The 22802-nt window shown below is 46.2% G+C and overlaps 1 protein-coding gene and 2 pseudogenes across 1 annotated transcript; 2 read left to right on the forward strand and 1 right to left on the reverse strand.

Annotated features, from left to right (window-relative positions):
- Window positions 1-2297: 2297 nt before the first annotated feature.
- LOC120659139 lies at window positions 2298-9097 on the forward strand (annotated as a pseudogene).
- Window positions 9098-19484: 10387 nt separating this feature from the next.
- LOC120663067 lies at window positions 19485-20916 on the forward strand (annotated as a pseudogene).
- A 961-nt stretch (window positions 20917-21877) lies between these two features.
- On the reverse strand, window positions 21878-22802 carry LOC120659140 (BTB/POZ and MATH domain-containing protein 2-like). The gene is made up of 2 exons (XM_039937191.1): window positions 22091-22802; window positions 21878-21906 (listed from the first exon to the last, which is right to left on the reverse strand). The coding sequence occupies exons 1-2, from the start codon at window positions 22800-22802 to the stop codon at window positions 21878-21880; spliced, it is 741 nt and encodes a 246-aa protein (XP_039793125.1).

Consider the following 22802-nt stretch of genomic DNA (forward strand, 5'->3'; position numbering starts at 1 on the left):
GTGCCGCAACAAACTTGTCGCTGCTCACCACAATCTTTGGGAGCTAGCCGGCGACACCTAGCCATCTAGGAGGCTTCACCTCCAAGAGTAACAAATGCGAACCACACAAATCACGGCTAAGCTCAAGTGCTCAAGGTTTGCTGTGCTCTTTAGTGCTCTCAAGTATTCACTCTCTCAACCCAACTTAAGGATATACTCTAATCACACTATCTCACAAAGAGAGGTTGGGGAGAGCTCAACTATGACTACCAAACTTCTTGGGACGACCAGCAATGAACATAATAAAGCCTGGAACAGCAGCCCACCAAGGAGGGGGCTAAGGGGTATAAATAGCTAGTCCCAACAAAACTAGCCGTTATGTGACAGTTAGAACCCGGAACTTCCGGATCCTATAACCCGGAACCTTCGGGTTTTCAAATCAACTAGCCGTTAGTGCTATAGGTGCCAAATCCGGAACTTCCAGATTTACCCTGGCAGCAAAGCTAAACTGTGCACGTGAGGCTTTTGTGTCTCTTACAACTCACTAGGGTTATTTGAACACTGAGACTAAACCAAAGACCATTGTGATGCATCCCTCTTAATAGTACGGCATACCTAAACTCAAGATCAAAGATAAATTATATTTCAATTTCTTGAGCTTCTCATTTTCATCTTATGCCATGCCTTGATCATTCACAATTTGAGGATTGCATCCAACTTGGCTTCTTTACTTTGAGCACATCTTCCTTGAGTTAGTGACCTTGAACTTTATTCTTTGAATGAAATCCACTTCTAGTTCAAGTCATCGTCTTCACAATAAGATTCTAGAAAGATTGATACTTGCCAACATGAACACCACACATGATCAAGATTCTTCAAGTTGAACCCAAAGAACATTTCGTCACCCTAGCATCGGTTCCTCGGCACAACCACAATTGTTCTTCTCCAAGCTTAGTTCATAGAAACCCATTCTCGAATTCCAACTCTTCATCCTTGCATCATATATAGCTTCACATAGGCTTGCATCACATTTAACTCACAATGAAATCCATTTTGATTCACAAGCAATTTTCTTCTCTAATGAATGACACTTGTCAATATAAAATTCTCTATGTCTCTTAGAATTCTTGGACTAGATCATTATCGGTTTCTTTGCTCATGCCAAGCCTTTGCTTACAGAGCCTCTAGAAACACGCCTTTCGATCCCATCCATTTATTCTCAAGAGCCCTCTTGAACTCACATTGATTTTGCCATTATAATGAACATCATTTCTTTCATGCTTGCTTGATCATCAACTATCTCATGTATTTCTTGTGACAAGTTTCTCCAAATGTGAGACTATGTCTAAGCATACACCTTTGTCTCATTCACAATACCTTGACTTGTCACTTTGAGTACCACATATATCAACAAGCTTTATTTGGATATACGAATAAATTCTTCATCGTTGATTCATATCTCAATTTATATGATAACCGTTGCTTGTTAATATTCTCATACTAGAATATGTCATAGCATTCATCTTGTCATATGAGCCTTATCTTGAACATTGATATATTACATCACACAGATTACAATTATGATAATCAATTTCTGCTCATATACTTAACAAGATAGTTAGTCCTTTAATCGTGGTGTCAATCAATCCACCAAAACACATAAGGGGCGTAGATGCACTTTCAGTACGCCGCGAGTTCGCCCACGCGAGCCGAGCCAAGCCACTAGCGCCGCCCGCCCGAGCCGCGTGTGCAGGAGAGCTGCCCAGCACCACCCCAAGCCTCTCAGCTGAGCCATCGCCAGGGCTGAGCCTTTGAGCCGAGCCGACAAGCCGTCCTACGCACCGTTCTGATTCAATCAAATCCAAGTCAATACCCTTGTATATCGGTCAACCCTTGACACTTTTGCAAAAAGGCCCTTGGGTTTTTTGATAATCAACCCGCAGTCCATCCCAGTTCAAAAGTCATTACAAACAAGTCCATTTCTTTCTGTTTTCACCCCTACACTTCTACAAAATCCAACCCACCATCCAAGGACCCCTATTTAGCAAGCTAATCCCTGATGTTTAGGTTTAATTTCATACTAGCCCCTGGCTTCTTTAGATCTAGCCCCTGGAAGTTCCGTTTCTTCTAAAAAAAGCCCCTGGAACCTTGCTTTAGCCATATCTTTCTCCTTTTAACTCCGATTTCAGCGATCCTTGCGCTCACGCAATCCTCGCAAGGCGTACAACAGCTTTATCACCATTCCTTCTCAGTTTTTACTGTTTTATGTATTGTTCCTTATTTTGTGCATGTTTTGCTTGTGTGATCGTGTAGATGACATGCCGTTCGAGGGAAATCAAGAGCAGCAGTTCGAAGAAGAGCAACAACAGTTTGTCAAGGAAGGCAAGTGGACTTCTCCCCCTGTATATTCCATTTTGTTACAATAATAGCATGATAATTCACTTTACTTTATTGCTGAGTTGCATAAATTTGATGGGACACCTATTAAGGACTTTACCGAGTCTTTTACCCCAAAACCTTGAACACCGGATTTAATGTATCTGTTGGGTAGAAATGCTTATGTTCTTAACATTGGGAATTGTGATATCATAATATTTCGAGAAATGTTAATCATGCTTTATTCATGCTGTTATATTGTGGTTAATTACAAGATTATATGACTTTAATTGGAACATGGAGAACCACCCAGGAAAATAGTAGAATCACAAGAACCACATGGCTCTGGTCTTGGCTGATTAATTAGAGACTCTAGTTTGAAGCGGTCTTACTGAAAGGGCAAGAGGGGCGGCAGTTGACAGGGTATAACCTGGTCCTCTTGGGAAGTGGGCTTTGCTAAGACACTATGCCCATTAGGTAGGTTTATTCTCTGCTACTGCTCCGGAAACCATAGCGGACTACTTCTTACTAGGGAATCTTTGTAAAGGACTTGTCGCATCCCTATGCAATCACACCTCGAAAGTATGGTATTGTGCCTGATCAGCACAGTGTGGTTGGGTCCAAAGTTTTTTTGAACTTTTAAGCGACTTTTGGTGAAAGTGTACAACCTCTGCAGACTGTAAAACTGATATATCAGCCGTGCTCACAATCAAGAGCGGCCTGGACCCTCACATGATAATCGAACTTGAAGAATAATTTAATCTGTGGTGCTATGGCTTTATAATGTTGGATCCTTTATGTTTATACGCTTAAGTGGGTTGGTATAAACTTACATCTAGTAATTAGTGCTTGCTAATAAAATTTGACCAACTAAAATGCCGCTCGCGCCGCCCCCGTCCTTGAGCAGCCACTCGCGCGCGAGAGAGGGAGGTAGAGAGAGGCCGGCCTTGAGCGGCGCGGGGAGGTAGAGAGAAAGAGGGAGGGAGGGAGGGATAAAGAGAAGGAGGAAGGGGAGAAAGAGACCGCGCTGGCTCCGCCCGCCGGCCGCCGCACTGAAGGCTGCGCGGGCCGGATCCGCCACCGCACTGGCCATTGCGGGAGAAAGAGAGGGGGGAGAGAGAGAGAGTGAGGGAGAGAGATTGGTTAGGGTTTGGCTGGGGTATGGGTTTTAATGGGCTCGGCCCATTAACTGAGGCGTGCTGTTGTAAATGGACCGCCTCTGAAAATATGACGATTAATAGTGGCGGTCACGTTAAAGTTGACCGCCTCTGTTAATCGATTTTCTGAGGTTAATAAGAAATGAGCGCCTCTGTTAGTGCTGCGCATTAACAGAGGCGGTTATTTTTTGTGCCCGCCTTAGAGCTTCTAAAAAAAAGTCGTTGTTAATCAGTTTTTGTAGTAGTGAGACATAAACTAGAATGATGAATCAACTATCATGATTAAACTTGGGCTTAAGATCGAATGGACACAGTTTGTTGATGATGTGGTGCAATGTGAGTTGAGAGAAATCAAAGTTAATGATGCTTAGTGGGGAGCTTCTATATAGGTTTTATAGATTATAGTGTTCAAAGCACTATTGTTTCTTTACAACAAGATCTTGATGGTAAAACCACACTTGTGTTTGGATGATACTCTCTCTAAATCCTTTTTTTATTCAGTGGAACAAATATCTCATGTTCAAAGTAAAAACTGTTCTATCCTAAAAAAAATTACTGATGTTTAGAACAAATGCTTCACGATCAAATAAAAAATGTTCTAGCTTCACAAGAAAGTTTTCCAATATTTAGAAAAATAAGAAACTATCCATGATGGATCTTATTTTGTTGCATGTAACACAAAGTTGAAACATATGTAAAAGCAGGCCTAAGTTTAAGAGAAGAACGAATTTGAAGTTTCAAAAATGATCTACACACTTTGATTATTATTGACATTTGTATGCACATAACAGCAAAACAAGGAAGGACCCGACTACATCGAGAGGGCTCACGATTTAGACACCGAGGGAGAGCCCCCCTATCATCTTCTCTTCCCGCCCCTCCGCCCCCTCCATCCACCCCCGCCGCAGACCTCCCCCTCGCCAGCGTCACCTCCGATGTCGGCGAGGACCACCGCTCCAACCCCTCCTCATCCCCTCCAACCCCATCGGCCTCCACCGCTCGTCCTCGCCGCTGTCCACCTCCTTCCCTCCCCACCACAGACCTCACACTCGCTGGCATCACCTCCGATGCCCGCAAGGACCGCCGCTCCAATTCTCTCCCTCCCCTCCCCTCCCTTTCACTCCAACCCCGTCCCTCCACCGCTCGCCCCCTCCACCGCTCGCCCCCGCCGCCGCTAACCCTACCCACCGGGGGTCCTCCACCACCCTGCCGGTGGTGCCGGCGGTGCTGGCCTTGCCGCTCATGCCCACCTCCTCCGCCGGGCTGGCTGCTGCCCATGGCCATTTCTCTAAAGCCACCGGCCATGGAAACTCCTCAACCCCGAACCACTGCCACCGCGCTCGGCGGTGACCCACCACTGGCCGCTTCGCCCACAACCCACGCCGACTGTTCCACCCACCCCCCACCGAGCTACTTCCTCTGATTTGTTACTTTTTGTATCTCGGTTGATACTTTACGTTGTTGTAATGGGAGGGATTCTCGATTTGGCTCTAAATCCAGAGGTCTCTTGCTGTAGCATTATTCCGCTATACTTTTTTTTTTGAAACCTCTGCCATACTTTTCTTTATACCTTATTTTATATGAGAGAATGAAGTGGATTTATTTCACTTATTACTTCGTGCATCCTAAAATATAAGTAAGTTTGTTCTAGGTCAAACTATTCTAACTAAGTTTATAGAAAATATAATAGAAGTTGTAGGATAATAGTTGGGAAACCTCGATGAAGTTGAAAAAGGATAGGAGAAGGTAGGAAGAAAAAAAAATACTGGATAAAGACAGAACTCCTTAAAATATCTGGGTGTTCCTAGATATGCCAACACCAATTCTTTTACATAGCCTGTTTGAAATGTTAAATTTTTTACAGACAATAATTCATTTTTGGGAAAATCGTTGCCGCGGACCCAAGGCCCCAAACCAAAGAGGCAAAGTGGATAGAGCTCCACCACTCCACTCCAATGGCCGCCACTCTCCCGCACTCCCATCTCCGCCTCCACCTCCCGCTCCAACAGGCTCCGCCGCCGCCGGTGGGCTCGCCGAGGCGGAGGATGCCGTCCTGCGGCGCGCTCTGGAGGTGCGCCGCGCGGTGGCCGCTGAGGTGCTCGTGGCCGCTCTCAGCGGCGGGAAGGTCGGCGGCCTGACGTACATCAATAACCTCACGGCGCGGATGGGGCCGTTCGTGGACCGCATCGTCGTCGAGGCCGCTGCAATGCGGCGGGACCGGCCAGACCTCGCGCATATGTCCTTCAACGCGCGGGCTAAGGTGTACATCCAGGAATCCGGCCTTGTCGAGCTAGTCAAGTAAAGATCCCAGCTTTTCCTCGGTTTATTTTCCACTACCAGATGCATTGCCAATCATAAATTGCAATTTTTATAGTTTATACACGTGCAATTCTCCATTATAATTGAGATGATTACATTGCATACTTTAGGTGGTTCAAGCACAATGCGATGACATATCCCCAAATTGCCAAAGTAGTTTGTGCGTGTTCTGGTGATTTGGGGAAAGTAAGGATGATCATAAAGTGGCTGAGGTCAATTTATGTAAAAGGAGATTTTTTGGGACGTGTCCTTGCCAATGGTGGATCCTTTTTGAACAGAAGCTTTGAAGAATTGGAAGAGATTATTGTCTATCTGGAAAGCTGTGGTGTGAGGAGAGACTAGATTGGTTATGTGGTCAGTAGATGTCCACAGCCATGGTTAACCTTACCGGTGGGAACCGGTCCGGTTTGACCGGTAACCGGTCAAACCGGTCCGGACCGGTTCCGGTTCCGACCGGTTCCCAACCGGTCCAAATTCAAATTTTGAATTTGAATTCAAAAAAATGAAAAATTCTCAAAAAATTCCTAAAAATATTTCAAGGTGTGATGAATCTAATGGTGTCAAATTTTCTCAAAAATTCGTTCATTTAGTATGGTTTGCGGAATTTATAAGTTAAATAAAAAAAACGTGCATACGAAAGTATACAAATACAATGTAAAAGTAGTATAAAAAAGAGTTGGAGGGTTCATTTAGACTAAAATATGTTGTACAAACATTTATTTAGTATACTTTGTGGGCATTTGAATTTAAAAAAAAAAGAAAAAAATTTGAATTTGACCTGTACCAGTCAAACCGGCCGGTTACCATCCAAACCGACCGGTATACCGGCCAAACCGGCCGGTATACCGGTCTAACCGACCGGCATACCGATCGGAACCGGTTGAACGGGGAAGTTTGAATTCAAATTTGAATTCCACCGGTTCCGACCGGTAACCGGCCAAACCGGACCGGTATACCGGAACCGGAGGCCGGCGGTTACCGGTCACCGGTCGGATACGTGAACCCTGTCCACAGCTGCTGAATCTGTCCATGGATGAGCTGGAGACAAGAGTGAGGTTTTATACGGATATGGGAATGGATGAGAAGGATTTTGGCACTATGGTCTATGACTATCCAAGAGTTCTTGGATTTTTAAGCTTGGAAGAGATGAACAGTAAGGTGTTTGCTTTACATTTAGTTTAAGTTCTGTGCTATTTTTGTTGCACATGCTAAATTGGCAGGATTGTTAGCCTCTTTTTTTTTATGCAGTTCATTTTTTGTTCATTGCTACGAAAAGAAGAGTTGATCTTCAGAATGGTTGAAGCTCTATTTATTTTTGTTCTCTAGGGAAAAAAGGGTGAATAAAACTGAGTCGCAGTATGTCTTTCATACTAATATGATGCATCAATGTGCTGATGAGCAATATGTGGTCTTATGTCTAGAGAGTTCCATATGAAATAATTTATCTACTTTGAAGTGTGAATTGATAAAGAAGTAAGGAACTCATTTATTAACCCTCCTTGTTACTTTTGGAAGGTCTCTGATAACTACTGAGTTAGTTTAGATATTACATTCAGTTCCTTGACTTCTATTTTTCTAGTTGCTAACAAAATATCATTCTGGGTCACAGGTTCAATATCTCAAAGAGTTTGGTTTGAGCAACGAAGAACTTGGGAGGCTACTGGCTTTCAAGCCACAACTCATGGCCTGTAGTATTGAAGAAAGGTGGAAGCCTCTTGTGAAGTATCTGTATCACTTGAATGTTTCACGGGATGGCATGAAGCGAATGCTGCTGGTCCAACCTACAATATTCTGTCTTGATTTGGAGACAGTGATAGCACCAAAGGTAACTTCGTACTTGCTTTGAAATATATTTGCATCTTTTAGCTGTTATGCGCTTTTCAACTTCTGGTATTCAAAGAAAACTATTATGATTATCTAAGCTCCTCCTTGAAAATAGTTTGATTTGTGAGACTTCCTCTTTAAATCTCCAATAGGACTAAGTGTTTAATTATTTCTGCACAGTGTGCTACTGGGGTTTATAGATCTTAATGCTCTGAAGTCTGGTAGTTTGACTCCTCTACCTCTATGCAAACATCTGTTTCAGGTACAATTTCTACAAGATATTGGTGTAAGGAGTGATGCAATCGGCAATGTGCTTGTGAAGTTCCCTCCTGTATTAACTTATAGCCTGTACAAGAAAATACGCCCAGTGGTGTGTTCTCATATCTTGTTATTATTCATTTTGGCTTCTGCAAGTTATTATTCATTTTGGCTTCTGCAACTATTGCTTCAATTTGTCTTGTTTTTACAATACTTGGTTTTTAGTAGAAAATTGTGTACAAAAATTTCGTTTTCTCCTTTTCTTTTCCTTTGTACATAAATTTTGTTTGTCATATTTCATACATTGATTATATCCAGTAGGGCTTGTCCCTCCTGTTCCTTTTAAAAAAAGACTTTGGCAACATATTTTCAGTTAAATGTGTTAGATATAAATGGTGTGTTTGTTTCCAGATTTTTTACTTTTACATATTCCTTCTACTATTCCATCTGTCTTACACGTGTGCAAACCAAAGGTTATATTCCTGTTGACAAAAGGTGGAGTAAAACAGGATGACATTGGAAAGGTTATTGCTCTGGATCCACAACTCCTGGGCTGTAGTATTGCACACAAGCTAGAAGTTAGCGTCAAGTACTTCCGGTCACTGGGTATCTACCACTTTGTGCTCGGTCAGATGGTTGCCGACTTTCCAGCACTTCTCAGATACAACGTGGACATCCTAAAGCCAAAATACCAGTACTTGAGGCGTGTAATGGTGCGGCCACTGAAAGACCTCATCGAATTTCCGCGGTGAGTTGGAGTTCATTGTTTTGCATCTAAAACAAAGATATCAATACCTAACTGATGCTTTGCCTTTGTTGTGACCTTCACCCTTGTACCTCGCTGTTGGATGGTTTTCAGGTTCTTCAGCTACTCCCTGGAGGACAGGATAGAGCCTCGGCACCAAACATTAGTGGCCAACAGGATCAACATGAAGCTGCGGTACATGCTGACCGGATCTGATGAAGAATTTGCACAGAGGGTGCGGGAGGCTGTTGAGAGGAGAGCGAGATTCGAAGCTGGAAAAGGTGCTGTGGAGACATTTTCAGATGCTGCAGAGACATCCAAGGAAGAAGAAACTACAGCAGCAGTAGCATACCAAAACAGCATAGAGGTAGATTAGATAGATGATGTATATGTAGTATTTCTGCAAAAATCCGAGCAAATAATGCCTCCTTGTCGTGTACATGTTATTTAGATCTTTTTACTGTAGACCAGAATGTAAAACTACTATGGTTGTAATCCATGAAGAGTTAACAAAGATAAAATTATAGACATTCTCTCAGAGGTCAAAATAAAATCATATTGGTTAAAAAAGGTAGAATCATACATATACCATATACACAAATATGTGCATACATACAGAATTACAAAATTAACATTCAAACTCTACACAAGAATATGGATGAAACCATCACAAAAAAGGAACACCAATTGACAACTGAAGACAACCATCTGGCTGGCCTTTGTGCCGAACTGAAGAGCACGATGTCTGCATACGTCCATGATTTACATGGCTTGCTTAGGCCTTGGGAGGTGGCGCGAGGAAGGGGATTGTTGGCACGCCGGGGATGGACATGGACGGCATCGGCGGCAGCGTCACCTTCGGGATGCCAGGGACTGCCGGCATCGGCGGCAACGTCACCTTGGGCACGGCAGGCATGACGACGGAAGGAACCGGTGGAAGCGCGGCGCCAGGCATGGCTGGCACTGCGGGCACCGTTGGCACGGTCACCGCCGGCATCGGTGGCACGGCGACCGCGGTTGCGGCAGGGATCTGTGGCACGGTGGGCAGACATCCGGAAACAAGCAAATGTTAATACTCACAATCTCACATGCTGATTCGAAATGGAATGGAAACAATGCAAATGCTGTAAGGGGGAAAAAAAGGAAAAGGAACAGAGAGCAGCTGCAAACCGTGAAATACAGGTTGCCAGGTGGCAAAACAAAAAAGAAACAAGAGCGGAATCACTTACACCCAAACATTCGTCAGTGTAGGGGTCAGAACATTTTACTTCTTTATCTAAAAAAAATAACCACCCAAAAGCTAAAACAGCATCGATCATCTGAATATTTTTCAGCAATCAGATTCATACGCATCGATCTCCCGTTTTCAGTTTTGCCCTACATACCGGCATGTCGGCACCACCCGCTCCCAGAGGCAGGTTCTATCTGGACAGAGATTCAGAGAACGATTTTCAGCGCATCACAGAGCGCTTGCTTGTCACGGAGCTCAAGCAGATTGATTCATACGCAGAAGGCCTTCACTTGCACATGAGCTCTCATGGCTCATGACTGGAGACGCGTGATGGCGTTCGGCTCAGCCCCTGTTGATCTGGCACAAGCTCTCGACTAGGTGTGATGGTGGCTGGGCACACGCCGGCCGGCATGGTGCGGTCGGTGGCGGTGGCGAGAGACGCCCGAGCTCCGACGCCCAGCAAGCCGACGACCGCGCGCCACGAGCGCTCATCCAACAGCACGTTCGCCGAAGGATCGGGGAGCTCGAGGTGGAGGGCAGAAGGAAGGACGCGGCTGCGCCGACCATGTCAGTCGGCGGCCGGCGGCGAGGGGCAGGGGGCGGACGTTAATACAGTCCGGGGTGGACGGTAAATCAATATGCCGCTACGAATATGCCGCTACACAACCTTTTCTTTTCTTCTTCCTCGCGCGCTCGGCCTCGCCCTCGACTCGACCGGTCGCCGGCGAACCCCTCGGCGACTCTGGTGATACAAGTAGCAATATCTAGAGCTCGCATGTCGTCAATGGTGGTGGTAGGGTGGTTTCCTTGCAGGATTATATTCGTAGGACAGATGATTGTTGGCAATTGGCATGTTGCTGGTGTAGACTGTAGAGTTGTTCAGAGCCCTGACCTCCAGTTCATCTCTAGTCTGTAGCTCCGTCAATCTTTAGGAGTGAGTTGCATCTGAAGATCGATGAAACTGAGCCCAGATTCAATGGAGGAGCTGAAATCTCAATAGTGGAGGGGAGGTGATTTGTGTTATGGTAACGTCAAGTAAGCTTGTACGAGTGGGAGGTGCCAGGAATGCAAAACATTCCCAAGGGTAGCAGCGAAATGCCTGGAGAAACCACCCATCCCTTGCATCGTTCAACGGGCTGAAGCTGCCATCCATCTTCTGGGTCGCCATAGCTTCATCTCGATGGGTCCATGCACACACGGCTCAAGTGCTGATCGCATCATTCTTGGAAAAATGTGCCTGTGATATGATGATCATCTGTTGCATATATCTATATTAGATCGTAAAATAAAAAAGATAGTGGCATATATAGTAGTGACATTGTTGCATGCCTCGCCGAAATTACCTACTCAAATAACTAATCAAAAAGCTGACCAATCCTGCAGCATCAGGTAACAAACCCAAATGTGACAGCCCGGCTGGTCCTGAAACCGCGCGCGTACGGGTGCAAGTGCAAGCAAATGCTACCGGAAGGTTCATACAGTTCGTTCTTCGTTCATGTTTGCCTACGAGAACCGACTTGTAATTGTGTAATGATCGATGGCACCTTCACCTTCACCTGTACTAGAATGAAGATTGATAAAGATTCTGAAACGAAATAATATCTGAGTTTTTGGACCTTGTTTTTTTCAGCACAGCAAGAAATGCCATAAAGCTGAAACAAGAAATGTCATAAATAGTCCGTGTTCCAGGGGAACAACCACCACCACTGGGTGCACAGCCTGGACCGGCGGCACTCGGCGCCGTCGCACGGGAGCGGGGGCGGAGGGGAGGGGTCCTTCTCGTTCTCGTTCAAGAGGGCCGCGGCGGCGACGGAGGTCGCGCCGGAGCTGGCGGCGGCGCTCGACGAGGACGCCGTCGTTGTGTAGCGTTAGCGTGTCGGGTGGGCGCCCCCCATTTCTTGGTTCCTTTTTACAGGCATTCCTGATTCTTTTTTTTTCTCACGTGATATCGTCACATCGGTTTTGTGTATAATTTGTTGTTGTCTGATGCGTTCCTCCGGTACGGTGTTCCAACGTGACCAAAAAAATGTGCATAGAGAGCATGTTTCAAATATTTTTGGGTGATTGTTGAACTTGTTTTTTTAACAGTATTTTTGAACTTTTTTGAGGATGTGTTTCTCCTCTTTCTAGCGTGCGTGCAATTGGCGGTTGAAAACGAAATTAGGATTTGCAAAATGGGCTGCCGCGGGTGCACAGATGGCTGCCTGCCCTGTCCGGCCTGGCCCAACCCAAATCAATGCACGATTTCCTTTCTCTGAGTGAACTTTAAATGGGCCTTCGCACACAGATGGCGACCCGCTATAGCCCAAACATGGCTCAGTGAGGCCACTCAAAGAGCCTCCTCTGCTGGAACAACCGAAGGGGGAAGAAGAAGAGCGGCGGCGGCGGCATGGCGGCGCGACTCCTGCGCGATGTGGCATCCACTGCGGCCCGGTCGGCGCGCGGCCACCGCGTCCCCGACTCCTGCGGCGCGTTTGCCGGTCCTAGAAGCCGAGGCACCGCCCCCGCCACTCTGGTCTGTCCGCTCCCCATCCGACCCCCCTTGCTCAGCTTCCTGCGCTAACCCTAGCTCCGTGCGCGTGACGCCCCGTTGCCGCCCCGCGGTGAGTGGCTAGCTGGGAGGCGAGGATCTCGTCGGCGTTCCCATAGTTCACTCGCGCGGCAAGGCGAGCGAGTTTGGGGTATCGGTTTTCATTTTTTTTACTTCATGGAGTCAAGCGAGAGAGCATTTCTAAATGTACCCTGCGTTCTACTTGACAGGTTCTCGTTGTCGTTGTCGTTGTCGTTGTCGTTGCCGTAGATTGATTTTCACTTCCTGCAGTTGCACTGTCAAATGTTTATTTTTTTTCCGTTCAAAACTGGTGATCACAATCCAGCTTTCCCACCACAAGCAAACCGAGAAATGAGCAGACCTCTCTGCTATGAGGGATCATAAATTGAACGCACTGATTGACTGATTCTTATTTTCTCCATCTCACTTGTGTAAATCATCAAGACAAGTAGCATCCAAAGAACTGACCCTCCCGTCTCGTGTAAAAGATGATGATTTTCATTTTCGTGGTCATCGGCACCAACTTCAGCCTGTGAAACTATCGGTCTCCATGCCTAAACGTAAAACCATATGGTCTGTTTGGTTCATTGGCTTATTCTAGCCTGGTTAGGATTTGGAGCCAGGTCAGTCTAAGCCTGGCTTCACTAGTATATTTGCTCATGTTTGGTTGCTTGCATCTATGGAGCCTGGTTTGATATTGTTGTGTTTGGTTTCGCTGTACTCTTGGGTGGCGTTACCTCTTCTTTGTGAGCGGTGAGCTGTTGCAGTCCTTCACCTCCTCCTTTCTCTGCTTTTCCTCTCTTCTCTGGGCCGTAAGCGGTGAGCCATGCGGTGGCGAGCGCAGTCCGCCGAGCTGCACGGCGACCAGCTGCTGGGATAGAGCTAGCATGGCGGCGTTCGGGAGGCCCGTCTCCAACTTAGTCGTCCGTTCATCCAATCATCCATGCCGCTGCCCAGAAGATCTCTAGCTTACCTTGCACAAGTCCCCCGCCTCCTCACCCATGTCTGCCATGTGTGCTCTTCGTATGAGTGAGCAATTGCAATTGGAAGTGCAAATCAACCCATGAAGAGATCAATTTATAAGGGGTCTATGGAAGAAGAGGAAGAGCACAGAAGCAGCGGCAAGGACGGGTGAGAGCAGCACGAGTGGGAGCCGCGCGCGGGGCTCCTGCGCGACGTGGCATCCACTGTGGCCCGGTCGGCTCGCGGGCGCCGCGTCCCCGACCCCTCCGGCGCCTTTGCCGGTCCTGGAAGCCGAGGCACCGCCCGCGCCACTCTGGTCTGTCCGCTCCCCATCTGACCCCACTTGCTCAGCTTCCTGCGCTAACCCTAGCTCCGTGCGCGTGACGCCCCGTTGCCGCCCCCTTCATGGACTCAAGCGAGAGAGCATTTCGAAATGTACTGTGCGTTCTACTTGACAGGTTCTCGTTGTCATTGTCGTTGCCGTAGATTGATTTTCACTTCCTGCAGTTGTACTGTTCAAATGTTTCTTTTTTTTCGTTCAAAACTGGACAATCCAGCTTTCCATCGATCTATGAACACAAGAAAACAGAGACCTCTCTGCTATGAGGGATCATAAATTGAACGCACACATGATACTAATGGCTGTGATCTAATGGCTGTGATCAACTACTTCTACAGCCAGCATGACAGACACTTCAAGCAGCTCAATTCTGCACACATGATACTCATCCCCAAGAAGATGGATGCACTTTCTCTGGCTGATTACAGACCGATAAGCCTTACACATAGTGTCGCAAAGCTGGTGTCGAAGTTACTTGCTAATAGGCTGGCTCCATACCTCAATCAAATCGTGTCTAGAGCACAGAGTGCATTCATCAAAAAGCGAAGCATACATGATAACTTCCTGTACACACAAAATATGATTAGAGAACTGACCAGAGCCAAGATTCCGGCGTTATTCCTAAAGCTGGATATTGCAAAGGCATTTGACACCATCAGATGGGATTACCTGCTAGAATTACTATCTGCAATGGGGTTTGGGGCACGTTGGTGCAGCTGGATTTCAATCTTATTGTCTACTGCTTCAACCTCGGTGTTCCTGAACGGCTCAAGAGGGAAATGGTTCAAACATCACACATGATTGAGACAGGGCGATCCTCTATCGCCATTGTTGTTTATATTTGCAATGGAACCTCTGCAACTTCTGATACAAAAGGCAGTAACTGATGGTGGTTTGCAGAATATGAACGTGCGAAATGCAAGGTTAAGGCTAAGCCTGTACGCTGATGATGCAGCAATGTTTTTGAAGCCAACAAGAGAAGAAGTTACAAAGGTGCAGGAAATACTGGCGGCGTTCGGAACAGCGTCTAGTTTGGTTGTGAACACAGCAAAGAGCGCAGTATACCCGATCCATTGTGGAGACATTGACCTTAATGAAGTTCTGGAGCAGTTCAGGTGCCCGATCAAGACTTTCCCATGCACGTATCTTGGGTTGCCTCTACATACGAGGCATCTGCGTAGGGTGGATATCCAGCCACTGATAGACAAGATTGCAGGGAGGCTTCCGACATGGAAAGGGAAATTTCTGAATCGAGCTGGCCGTCTGACCTTGGTCAGATCAGTACTGTCATCCATACCCACCTATTTTCTAACGGTGTTTGCGCCACAAAAATGGGCAATTAGGCAGGTCGACAAAATTAGAAGAAGCTTCTTGTGGAAGGGTACTGCAGATGCTAATGGAGGCCACTCTCTGGTAAAGTGGAGTCTAGTGAAAAGACCAAAGCAATTGGGTGGTTTGGGAGTGCTAGACTTGGAGATGTTCAGTAGAGCCCTAAGATTACGCTGGCTCTGGTATGAATGGAAGGACCATGACAGGCCTTGGGTTGGGGGAGCAGTGCCGATTAATGAAGTTGACAAATAGCTGTTTAGAGCCTGCACTTTGGTCAAGCTAGGAAATAGTGCTACTGCAAAATTTTGGGATTCTAGTTGGCTGCAAGGGAGAGCGCCAAGGGACATTGCACCGGCTTTATATAAGCTAGCGTGGCGTAAAAATCTGATAGTAAACGCTCAACTGGAGGACCAGAGTTGGACTAGGGGGCTTTGGCGAATGCAAAGTGTGGAGGAAATGGCAGAGTTTATCAAGCTTTGGGACATGGTACAGGAGGTGCAGTTGACTACCGTGGAAGATGAAATCATTTGGAAATTCACTGCGGATGGGCAATACACGGCGAAATCAGCATATGAAGTGCAATTTAGGGGTTCTTATTGCAGTTTTAACTCCCAACGTGTATGGAGGGCACACGCTGAGCCAAAGCATAAATTCTTCACTTGGTTATTGGTGCAAGAGAAGATTTTGACAGCGGACAGGATGCAACAACGGCAATGGCCGTGTGACCCTTTGTGCCAATTATGCCGCCAACAGCCTGAGACAGCAACTCACTTATGCTTGCAGTGCCCTTTTGCACAGCTGGTCTAGGAGCACGTTCAAGCGTGGACAAGCAGCCATGTCAAGAAGCCATCTGACTATGCGCATGGAAGAATGGTGGACTTAGGAGGTGCAATTACCAACAAAAGAAGAGCGGCGAACATGGGCGGCAATCAATATGTATACGGTTTGGAATCTATGGAAGGAAAGAAATCAAAGAATTTTTGAAGGAAAAGAGGCGGATCCGGCGACTGTCTTCCAGTTCATGAGGGAGGAGATGGGTATGCGTGCCCAGGCAATGTTTTTAAATCGCCTAATCGTCTGATCGAACAATGGGCGGACCAGACGACTAATGGTGATTAGTCGTCGACTAGGGTCGATTAGTCGAGTCTGATCGACCCTAGTCGTCCCCTAGTCGTCCAGGACATTTAGAATCCATATATATATATATATATATATATATATATATATATATATATATATATTCTCATATAGTATAGGAGTTAAGTATTGAACTACTAGTATATATTCTCATATATATTTCAGGCCAAGAAAGTGTCTAGTTTTCTATGTCTAGTACTGAATATAGAGCAAATGGTGACTTACTTGAAATTGGTTCCTTGTCCTCCATAATCCATACTCCATAGCTCCTGATCCTCTTTGCAAACTCCATAATTCCATATTCTTGCTGACTTGTTGCTGTTGTCCTGTTGAAGCTGGAATAACAAAGAATTAACAAGTTAGAGCACTATATGACAGTCAATAAATTGAATTATGCATCACAGTAGCAGGCCAGCAGCAACAAGTACAAAACCAAACTAATAAAGAAGCAATGAAGGATAAAGCAACAATGGTCCAGGTCCAACACAAAGCCAAAAACATAGTTCAATACATAACAAAAGCCAACTAGGCCAGGCTTATGATAAATCTCTAATCTCTACTCTAGTAAATCATCATTCAAATGGAATCACATTTGATGCAATCAGCACTCCCACCAGAAAGGTGCTGCTTAAACCTTTTGATTCCGGCAGGAATAGTTTTCTGGCAAAATATGCACTTCACAAAGTCCTTTGTTGGATCAGTCCACCACCCAAATTTCCATCCCGGGTCTTTGGATTTTGCCTTCCTCTTTGGATCGACGGCTTCGGCAGCAAGGTGCGGCAGCAGTTTTGCTATAGCCTTCTCAGCATATGCTGTAGAATCTGGAGCAGTTGAGAAAGAAGAACCAACAATACCAGTGGAGGCAACCACTGAAGGACGGTCGGCAGCGTCACCACTCCCACCAGCACTGCGTGCATCTGCTTCGGGCATTATAACCTCCACCATAGCGCGCCTCTGCTCCCCTTCTGCACAAGACAGAAGGAGGTCGCGGGTCAGGGCAGCTCGCCGGAGGGAGCGGATCAGCGGAGGGAAGAAGGGAGCTCGCTCGCGGTGCCGGCAGGCCGTGGCGGCGGCGGCAATGGAGGGAGCGGCGGCCTAACCCTAGTGGCGGCAATGGAGGGAGCGCGGCTCGGTCGGGACTGGGGAGTCTCGGAGTCGGGACGGGGAGTGGATCAGTGGAGGGAAGGAGTGAGCTCGCTCGCGGCGCCAGCAGGCCGTGGTGGCGGCGGCGGCAATGGAGGGAGCGGCGGCCTAACCCTAGTGGCGGCAATGGAGGGAGCGCGGCTCGGTCGGGACTCGGGAGTCTCGGAGTCGGGACGGGGACGGAATGTGTGGCGCTGGCCGCTGGGAGCCTCTCTTGAGTTCTAACCCTAGTGGGCTTTGGGCCTCTCAATTTCTCACCGGCCCACAAACAATCTAGCCCAGTTACACAAACCTGATCGAGAATACCCCTAGTCGGGCGATTAATCGCCTCTAGTCGCCGATTAGTCGCTCGACCGGTCGATTAGGCTTCCTGATCGAGTCGTGGACCCTAATCGAGTGCGCTGGACCGATAAGGTCGATTAATCGTGATTAATCGCTCGATTTGAAAACATTGCGCCTAGGCGTGTGGAACGCCAGTGAACTTTAATTCCTAATGTTAGTACTAATGGAGTTCAGAGTTTATGTTTTTTATTCATGTAATAAACCAACTGTAAGACTAGACTTTCTTTCCCTTCTAACATTATTTGGCAGTGCTCCTGCCCTTTATTCAAAAAAAAAATGAACGCACTGATTGACTGATTTCTATTTTCTCCATCTCACTTGTGTAAATCATCAAGACAAGTAGCATCCAAAGAACTGACCCTCCCGTCTCGTGTAAAAGATTATGATTTTCATTTTCGTGGTCATCGGCACCAACTTCAGCCTGTGAAACTATCCGTCTCCATGCCTAAACGTTAAACCATAAAGTCTCCATGCTAGCATTTCCTTCAGCATTAGCAAAGTGACCTCAAACCTGTGATGGAATTTTACCAATGACCAATCGATCAGCTTCTCCATGGTAGAATATCTTCAAGCATTTGACATGGGCAACTGCATCTGCATGTTGGAACTTCGCCAATAATACTGATACTCTCACATTTTTTTCTTAACTCTAGATGAGCGTGAGAACCATTGCAAGCAAGGAACTGAACCACCTTATGACCTTGGTTGAACTTAGGGTACAGAACAAACTTATGGGGTTGTTTGCATTGTTGCAATTCTTAAGGCTCAATGCTCACAGAAACATGATCCCTGAATATATGCTCTGTTTGTTTTGTTCCACATTCTCAATCACATCTTTTTTCCTCTCGACTCGAAGTCAATGGAAGTTTTATTTCTAAATTTTCTCACTGTGTAACAAAAAAGTAGTTTATCACTGATGTTTATGTTAGCTAATTGGCTTGATGGGTAGTTTACCTTGCTGTAGTGTGGGACCCAGGAGAATTTATTCTTGCCCAAAATCCTTTCTTGTGGCTTTCGAAAATAATTTTATCACTCACATTTTTTGATGATTTTCTGTTACTGCTTAAACAAACCTATCTTGATAAAATCAGACAGCCTACATTTCCAACAAGGCAACAACTCAGAACCATATTCAGTTTTGTGTGTAGCTGCTTGAATGAATTACACAAGTGATCTCACAAGTGTGCCAATTAAAAATGCAGTCATCTTACATTTTGAAATATCACTAATGATAAAACTATGACTGCCACTGCACACTTTTGGGAAATATATATGCCCCCCTACTGGTCACAGCCATAGTCACAAAGTTCCTGGGTCGACCGGGTCAAGGAACAGGGTCGAGGGTCGTCATTTTATAAAATTGTGGTACGAAGGGGGGTATACATCTATGGAACGATAAATTATTATGTGGGACGCGACTCTGATTCATCGAGGTCGATATCTTCGGGTCGATAAAGACAAAAACTATATATGTGCTACTAATGAAGAAACTAATCTGCACAAGCATATAAGAAACATATAAAAGAGTACATTTAGACCATGTTACACGTACTCAGCTCATTGTCTAACAAAAACCACACCAATCCACTGTCCTTAACCTCCTTATCCCAATTAAATCTGCTAGCAATGGGGCTGCGACCCCTTTCAAACCGGGACACGATCCAACCTTGAATGGGACACTGACCCTCTTCGACCCCGACCCTCGAATCGGAACGACGTTCCCGGGTCGAGGGACGAGGTATCGACCCTGAATCCTGTGACTATGGTCACAGCCCAATGACATAGATAACTTTTCCTTGGTCCAATACTATCATATTAGACAAACAAATTAAGTTAAGAATTGTCCTTGCTCCATCTCCTTTTTCTGTTTCCTTTTGGTTCCATCACCCTACATGTAATTCAACATTTTCTTTAATTTTTTTATGCATCTATACGAAGGCAATGTTTTCACTTAGCTAATTACAAATTTCCACACATGGCCTTCGTCATTATGCAGCACCATCCGGTGAAGCAGTGGGGAACTTAGAGATGAGCTTGGAATTGGATGCACCCAAACCAAAGCGTAATCGATCACGTATCTCAAAGAAAAGCGGAACAGCCATGATGCTTCCACTCCATTTCCATTATGAAGATGTACTACGTCAGGATCTTTTGCTGAAACAGAACCATGCCAATATCATGCAAGTTCCTGGATTGTATGAAATCAGATTAGCACCAAAAGCAGGTTCTGATTTGAGGGTTCCAATTGGAAAATTGGCTATGGAGATTTTGAGTGGCCAGAGATTCAAAGAGGTACAAATAAAGTGACCCTTTTGCTAAAGCAAAAAAGTCTGCTCGAACCAATCCATTCATTGGGGCTGGCAAAGACAGTGGCAGTGCCTTTGCAAGGCAAAGTGTTCTCCGAGGGCATGCAATGTACAATTTCTTGGTCAGAATTGACAGTGGTGTCCATGTTAGATTCTCGTGCCGAAATTCGGGAAAACACCATAAAGTTCTTCATGGAGACGGAGTTCTGTGAGTTCTCCCCGGAACTGGAAGATCACTTTGAGATCTTTGAGCATATCCGAGGATTCAACGCGACTATCGTCACTTCGGCCGACACAAAAGATGAGACCTCGCTACTGTGGAGTGGCTTCATGCTAAATGATGAGGGGGAAACCAAGTAAGGTAATAGTTCCTATCTTTATTCCCGCTTAATGTCCCGGACATTGTACTTGCTGCCCTCCTTGAACTGAACCTTCAGTTGACTGTTTGGCAGGGGCTGAAGGTGGTCACTTCTCTCAAAATGGATTTTGGTGGTTATTGCTCAAGCAGTACAATGCAGCATTTATCAGTTTTGTAGACTGAATGAATGAAGGTTGTGTGATTGTTATGTGTAGCGATGTATGGAGCTCATGTTTAATTGCTACATTTAATACTGTATGGACTTAATAATGTAGTAGGATCCAATAGGTAAGTTTTTGCTTATTTATGTGGGTCATGCCGAAGTAGTAGCATGGAATGCTCGTTGCTGTTTGTCAAAACCATTGCAAGAGAGGGCAAAGGAACGCAGCTCAGCTTCAGTACAGGTAGTACTGTGAACTTGATCTTCGCAACGAGTTGCATTTTGCTTGTCTCTGGCTCCTGTCCTGTAGTGACATGGAGAGCTTGCGTGTTTCTCGAAATCATTGTAAGAGGGCATATTTCCTTGTGTTCCAGATAATTTTTTCAGCAGCACGGTGTACAATTTGTCTGTTGTTGGAAATTGCAGAAGGCTGCAACTCGTGCAATATGATGAAACTTTCAAACACAGGTATTGTACACCTGTATATCTAGAATCAGACTCTGAATGGTGTCTAGTTCTGCAACTAGCTGTAGAATGGTCGTTTTATGGTCAAGGATGAAAACGGGGGCGCAGCTGATCTTGAGGTTGAAAGCGTAATGGTTCTTGTAAGCGATGGTGTAATCAAGCGTCGGCACCTTAGATGAAGTAAGTGTATTGATCTAGATGCTGATAAATGATGATAGATTGAGTTTCAGAACGGCATGTCAATTGACCAAGATTGAGTTTCAGAACGGCACACTATCTTAAACCAAGAAGCTTACTAGTACTTCTTCCAGGCATATGCTACAGAAAGAGAGATCAATGCTGCACAAGATTGGCAGCGGAGCCGAGCCAAGCTGACCATCTTTCCTTGGCTGAAATTTTGAGTTGTGTAGGTAGGATTTTACTTGCCACTGTAGGTCTGTACTCTGTGAATAGGATTTTGCTTGCACATTCTGAAGAAACTTGCAAAGACAGTATCACATACATACACCACACAACATGCATGTTCCTACTTCCTAAGCTGTTGTTGCATCCCCTTTTTTATCTCCTGTACCTTCACTATCGTGCATCGTGTCGCTTCAAACGTAGATGCTGAACTCATAACCTTTTTGTGACTGGTGAACAGCTAGTTAACTCCAAATTTACTACTCACTGTCCGCGGGCCCCATACTAAAATTCACTCTTCATAACATAAGTAAGGGTTGACATGGCACGGCAGTGGTGTTCTCACATAGTTCAAAGATTCTTTTTCCCTTTTTTCTGAATCACAACAGACAAACTTTGAATATGCATACACATGCAGGCAAGCTAGAACGAACCAGATAAAACAAAGAAATAAGACTGCCAAAATGCATGCGTACTGGATTTTTCTTTTCATTATCTATTCAAATGGAACTGAACTGATTCTTGAAAAAGAGTGTAAAAAAGAGCATTATGTGTAAAGATCAGCCACACAAGCTCCGATCCATTCGAGTTTGATCGACAACTAGATCATCAATTTTAAGGGAACAACACATGAAGAAGAACACATAAGCCCAAGGGCACCATGAAAATCAAGGCATAAATGTAGACGGAGACATCTACGCTGACCATCAGAGGGTTGCTTGGCGTCGCCTCCCTTGCGTCCAGAATCTTGGCGAGAAACTTCCTTGACAACAGAGGGGCAACGCCTCGCCAGATGCTCGACGTCATCCGTCGCCATGATCGCTCTCGTGTTCCTCCCAGCAGCGATGAACTCCAAGCACTTGTCCATGAGCTTCCAGCACTGGTGGTGCTCGGCTACTACCAGCATCGGCAGCACCGTGCTTGCGCTGAAGCTGTGCTTGCACAGCTTGTTCTCAGTGACCGGCTTCAGGTCCTTGAGATTGTACCGGTCAGCCGCCACGATCAGATCCTGGGCTATCACGGCGGCCTCTTCCCTCGCGTTCGTCACCGTCGCCGGCAGCGAGTCGGTGTACAGGTAATGCAGCAGGGCCTCGAACGCGTCGGGGTGCATGTCGCAGATGCGGATGTGGCTGCTGCCGGTGGCCTTCTCCTTGGCTGGGCCGAAGAAATCCTCCATGAAGACCGACGACCGGGCGGCGAGCACGAGCTTGTGCGCGGCGAACACCTTGCCGCACACCTCGAAGTCCACGTCCGCGCCCTGCTTGGTCTCGAGAAGGCGGCCGAGATCCGCGGGCAGGCCGGACATGGAGATGGAGGAGCGCAGCGCCGGTGCAGGCGCCCTGCTTGATGCTCCCGCCGGCGCCGCTGCCTGCTGGACTGATGGTCGCGGCGGCGGCTTTGGTATTGGCGCCGACAT

The sequence above is a fragment of the Panicum virgatum genome, chromosome 2N (genome assembly GCF_016808335.1).
Source record: "Panicum virgatum strain AP13 chromosome 2N, P.virgatum_v5, whole genome shotgun sequence".
In the NCBI taxonomy this organism is placed as follows: Eukaryota; Viridiplantae; Streptophyta; class Magnoliopsida; order Poales; family Poaceae; genus Panicum; species Panicum virgatum.

Coding starts and splice junctions, on each gene's coding strand:
- LOC120659140 (XM_039937191.1), bottom strand. CDS start 22,802: ATGTCGGCGCCAATACCAAAGCCGCCGCCGCGACCATCAGTCCAGCAG. Junction 21,907..22,090: donor CGCCAAGCAACCCTCTGATG/GTCAGCGTAGAT, acceptor CTCTTTTTCAAG/AATCAGTTCAGTTCCATTTG.